The sequence below is a fragment of the Protomyctophum parallelum genome (genome assembly GCF_964188405.1).
Source record: "Protomyctophum parallelum genome assembly, chromosome: 6".
Taxonomy (NCBI): domain Eukaryota; kingdom Metazoa; phylum Chordata; class Actinopteri; order Myctophiformes; family Myctophidae; genus Protomyctophum; species Protomyctophum parallelum.
The window spans coordinates 8,015,060-8,020,222 of NC_139701.1; the positions used below are offsets into that span (position 1 = coordinate 8,015,060).

The 5,163-nt window shown below is 44.8% G+C and overlaps 1 protein-coding gene across 2 annotated transcripts in view; it reads left to right on the forward strand.

Annotated features, from left to right (window-relative positions):
- The window catches only part of dab1a (DAB adaptor protein 1a), a 268,746-nt gene extending 266,089 nt beyond the window's left edge, over window positions 1–2,657 (forward strand). For both annotated transcript variants that reach the window (XM_083768179.1, XM_083768178.1), the window contains one exon: window positions 2,544–2,657. In XM_083768179.1, coding sequence (XP_083624305.1) covers window positions 2,544–2,591 — 48 coding nt within the window. In that variant the 3' untranslated portion in view covers window positions 2,592–2,657. The remainder of the gene's footprint in view (window positions 1–2,543) is intronic.
- Window positions 2,658–5,163: the final 2,506 nt, after the last annotated feature.

The window sequence follows — 5,163 nt, forward strand, 5'->3', positions numbered from 1 at the left end:
TCACCCACACACACGCACCGACTGGCCCCAGAATGTTTTGGCCATGGGCCTGTGGGTGTTCTCCAGGGGACCATCAGTCTTCCCCTCATCCCCGTGCCCCTTCCACTCTCCCCATCTCTCCCCTCCGTCGGGTAGGATTGATGGGGACGGCGAGCTGGAGGCCTTGTTGGCACCAGTGTGGCATGGATGACGCAGTGACAGGGCTGACAGGGCTGCTAGGGGTGTGGACATGGAGCTGGGGATGAGCAGTGTGTTGCTATCACTTGCTTGTCACCTCTCTCTGGGATGGGCCTTGGCAAAGACCTCCACAGTTTTAGCTCTGTTGCCTGCGTGTGACACATGATCATTGAACTTATAATTGGTCCTAATGCATAATAATTATAATATGGTACCATTTTTGTCTACCCCGTCTATGTCTTAGTCACTAAGACTAGTGGAGGGCTGTGGACAGTTCAGAAAACGCCTACCAGTGACATCATCGATGGGGAACCAATCTAATATAAACTTTAGGCGTTAACATGCTCTTGACATGTGATTTTGAGCTTGTCGATCTGCTACGTTTGCTACTTGGATTTCACACTTTTTAGATAGATACAATATAAATACAGATACAGATTATCTGACCACATGATGGCTATAGTGGTATAGGCCATTCCACATGCATTACATGTTTGTGCCGGATCTGGGGGGATGAGATCAGTGGCACTCCCTCTGGTGTTGTCCCCTAACTTTAGTTTTGACAGCTGCAGGTTATCCCAATTCCTTCTACCTTGTTTCTCTTTTATGATAAATCCTGGGAACAAGGTTTTCGGCTGGTCGTAATTGTGTGTATGATAATCAAACACAGAGCCATTAAGGAGTGACTGTGACCTTTGCGTTGTGAAAGAGTCTCCTTATACAGATAGTACCCATAACATCCTATATAAAGAAAAAAAAGTCCAAATTTCATCATTCTTTCAGTAGCATGTGACATATGAAACTACGTAGGGGGTTTTCATGATTCTGAATCCATTCCAAGCATTAGTTTTGCACAAAAAACACTCCTTGGGAGGAAAACGGCCATAGCCCTCATCACAAACGTGATGAGGTCAGCACATTTGGATATGGCCTAATTTAGCCCAAGGAGTGTTTTTTGTGCAAAACTAATGCTTGGAATGGATTCAGAATCATGAAAAACCCCTAGTTTCATATGTCACATGCTACTTAAAGAATGATGAAATTTGGACTTTTTGGCCTTATATAGGATGTTATGGGTATGGTCACATATTATGCTAATAACTCAATTTCCCACAGGAGTTGAATTTCAAACTTTTAGTACATGTTATTAGACACCTTTAGAAACACATTGGTGAAGAAATGTCTTGGTAACGATTTAGTTCCCAGATTTTCATAGATTTCTCTCACTAAGAGAGATCATAGTGACTCATAACTGGTCCTTCACAGTTCACAGTCCTCAACAACTAGTCCATGTTGGTCTGAGGAGGTGGGAGTGGGTGGAAGGAATATGCTTGACTGCAAACACAAAGATTACACGCAGCCAAGCACACACATTATATCGTCACCATTACTTTTTATTTTTGTTTTGGCTCAGCCCCGGCCCCATGACTTGCCAGCCCTTTTGGCATCTGCCAGAATTGCCAGACTGTCTAGTCCGGTCCTGACAGTAACAGTTTTGGACACGATATTTGGATAGACTCATAACAAAGTCACGTGTTTGTTCTAGGGGGGAGAGAGAGAGAGAGAGAGAGAGCTCTTTAAAAGCATGGGACACAAGTTTAGCCTCCTGCAATGCGCTACTGCCATCTGCTGGATAAAAGTCCCAACTTCAGTCAATGTAGAAGTTGGAACAAAATGTTCACGGTTATGATAATTGCATTTCTTAATTTCATGGTGAGATTTAACAGTGAAAAGTTGCCCAAATTATTAGAAATCATGATGGGAAATATGACCACCATCCTCTCCCTCTGGTTGTCAACAGAATTAAACGGATTTATAAATCCATTCTACTTAAATTATGTCAGTTTCACCAGGTTTGCCTCCCTAAAGAGTATAAAGAAATGTTTAATTTGTACCCTTTGTACAATTTGTACACAAATTTACACTTTTACTGCGTAGGGGATGTCCAGGTGGTACAGATTTTGTACCATCTAGAAATCAAAACCTGAATAAAATGAGTGTCATTGTGTTGGAAATCAATACCAATTCGAGCAGCTATACCGCGAGTGGAAGGAATGAAACCTTTCCCGACTTGAGTTGAAATCATTACGACGGATCTTTATGGCCATGACCGTATAGAATCAGATCTTTATGGCCATGCCTGTATAGTGTATAGAATCAGAAGATCTTTATGGCCATGCCCTAGAATCCATTTTATTGGCCAAGTATAAGCATGCACAATTTAACATGGCGGGTTGGTCACTCACATGCATAGACACATTAAACAAAACAAGTCAAAAGTGACAAGCTGCATGGGAAAAATGCTAATTAATTTCATTGATTCTATTTTTGCTTTGTTCTCTCTCTCTCTGTCTCTCTCTCAGAAGAAGGGGAAAGACCCTCTCTATGCCCAGATCAACAAAGGGAAGAAATAAACAGACACACAGGAAGACCTGACCGCAAGCTGGCGAACTGGAGGAAAAGACACCACTCGAAGCTGTGCGCGTGCAGCCGCGCATGTGTGTGTGTGTGTGTGTGTGTGTGTGTGTGTGTGTGTGTGTGTGTGTGTGTGTGCGCGTGTGTGTGTGTTGGCATGAGGCATATCTCTCCTCGTTCACCACAGAGCTGCCCCTGACCAGCAGCAGCAGTGACTGCCTGCCTGGCTGACCTCCTTCTCCTCTCCTCTGTCTAACGACCTCCCTGGAGGAGCCTCCAGTCTCACACACACACCTCCACCTCCTCAGTCCTTCTGCTGTACGTGCGTCCTCCACAGTCCTCTCTGCTCCATCTGAGGGCTTAGAGGAGAGAGAGGGGAGGGGGGGGGGGGAGCTCTCTTGGTGATTTACTCTAGACAGGGAAGGATATCAATCACTGAGGTGGATCTCCTCTCCTCTCCTCTCCTCTCCTCTCCTCTCCTCTCCTCTCCTCTCCTCTCCTCTCCTCTCCTCTCCTCTCCTCTCCTCTCCTCTCCTCTCCTCTCCTCTCCTCTCCTCTCCTCTCCTCTCCTCTCCTCTCCTCTCCTCTCCTCTCCTCTCCTCTCCTCTCCTCCCCCACCCAACCCCCCCCCCCCCCCCCCTCCCACGCCCCCTTGCTGGTTTTCAAATCCTTTCTCCGCCTCCAACCATCCATGTCTTTGACTGACTGTGCTGCCATGGAGGGATCCACACACACACACACGGACACACACACACACGGACACACACGGACACACACACACGAACACACACGGACAGTGATTGATTCTTTAAGCGATCATCTATTCATGTAAATGGACGGAATCAGCGTCCGCAAAAAAGAGGAGATCCTGTGGGAGGAGCTATAGACTTCAATGGGCCTATCAGGACTGGTCGGGATCGCCAATGTCTGATCGATCGATTGGTTGGTTTGGGTGTTTTCTTCCCCTTCACGTGAGTGTCTGCTTGGATCACTATGCAGAAACAAGACTCTCTGGGAGCAACTCACACCCAGCCACACACTGCACACACACACACACACACACACACACACACACAGACATGAATACACTCGCACACAAGCATAGGACACAGACACAAATTTGAAAACGCGTGCACACAACACACACACGTAGACACACCGTATCGTCTCTGCCGTGCAAAAACCTCTTATCTCCATATTCAAACTTTTTGTGTGTTTATTTTAAATTTGTATGTAAACCTGTTGGATTGATTGATTGAATATAGTTTGCAAAAAGTGCAGAGGTACAGTACTGATGCTAAAAGATAACACAGAAGCCCTGAGGGCTTGTTTCCATGGTGGCTGTATATTCAATTCATCAAGACAAACAGAGACATACAGTACTGTACAAGACTTCATCAAATCTAGGAGCAGTAAAATATATTTACAGAAGGAGTGTGTGTGTGTGTGTGTGTCTGCTATACTCAAAAGTATAGCAGATTTGAGCTTGTCTGCTACTTTTGCCATTTTTTAAATTTGAATCACAGTTTGGGACAGGTTTCCACCCGGCACAGACGACATGCTAGTCTACACACACACACACACACACACACACACACACACACACACACACACACACACACACACACACACACACACACACACACACACACACACACACATGCTCTCGTAGATGCATTTTATCGATTCTGACATGCTCAATCTACGCCTCTCGCCCCATGGTGGGCGCTGCCTCCACAGAGCTCTGAACATGTACAAATGCAAAATATAAGGTGCTTACCATGCTTGATTTATGCGCGTAATGCGTTTGAGACCCGTGGGTTCGTATAGTTTTCAATAAAAGAAAGTGTTTTATTCTGTCTCGGAATCTATTGTTTTTTCTGGTTTAAACTGCGAAACTTTCGCTTAAACTTCTGTTCAAACAGACAGCCTAATACAGTCGGGGCAGCACCTTGTATCTTTGCATTTGTACATGTTCAGAGCTCTGCGGAGGCCGTCTGGAGAGAGACCTTAGACTCTCGTAGATTGAAAATGTCAGAATCGATAAAATACATCGATGAGAGTCTAAATCTGAGACTACACAGTACACAAACATAATTATGTGCATAGACATTTTGCACATGAAATCACACACACACAGAGGCATCAAGTAATCTCTCACTCGCGTACATGTACACACACACACACACACACACACACACACACACACACACACACACACGGAAGGACGGACGATGATTCGCCAAATGTCTCTCCTCGCAGATAGACTCTCAGACTCTCAGCTGGAGGACCCAGACATAATAAAGGGATGGACTCTGTGAGAGGGAACGGACGTCGCAAGACAAAACAGATTCTGTGATTGAACTGTTCATTCTCTATAGCTTTTTAGCTTTTGTACAATACGGATGAAAACAGAAAAAAGAACAAACAAAAAAAAATAGAAAACTGAACAAATTGAAAAATGGAAATTTTTATTTTGTAAGTCAATCAAAGCCGCTGGGGTCAATGCTCTATAGGAATTATAGGGTCAACATGGCTTTAAGGCATTATGATCGTTGGTTTGCCAAACTC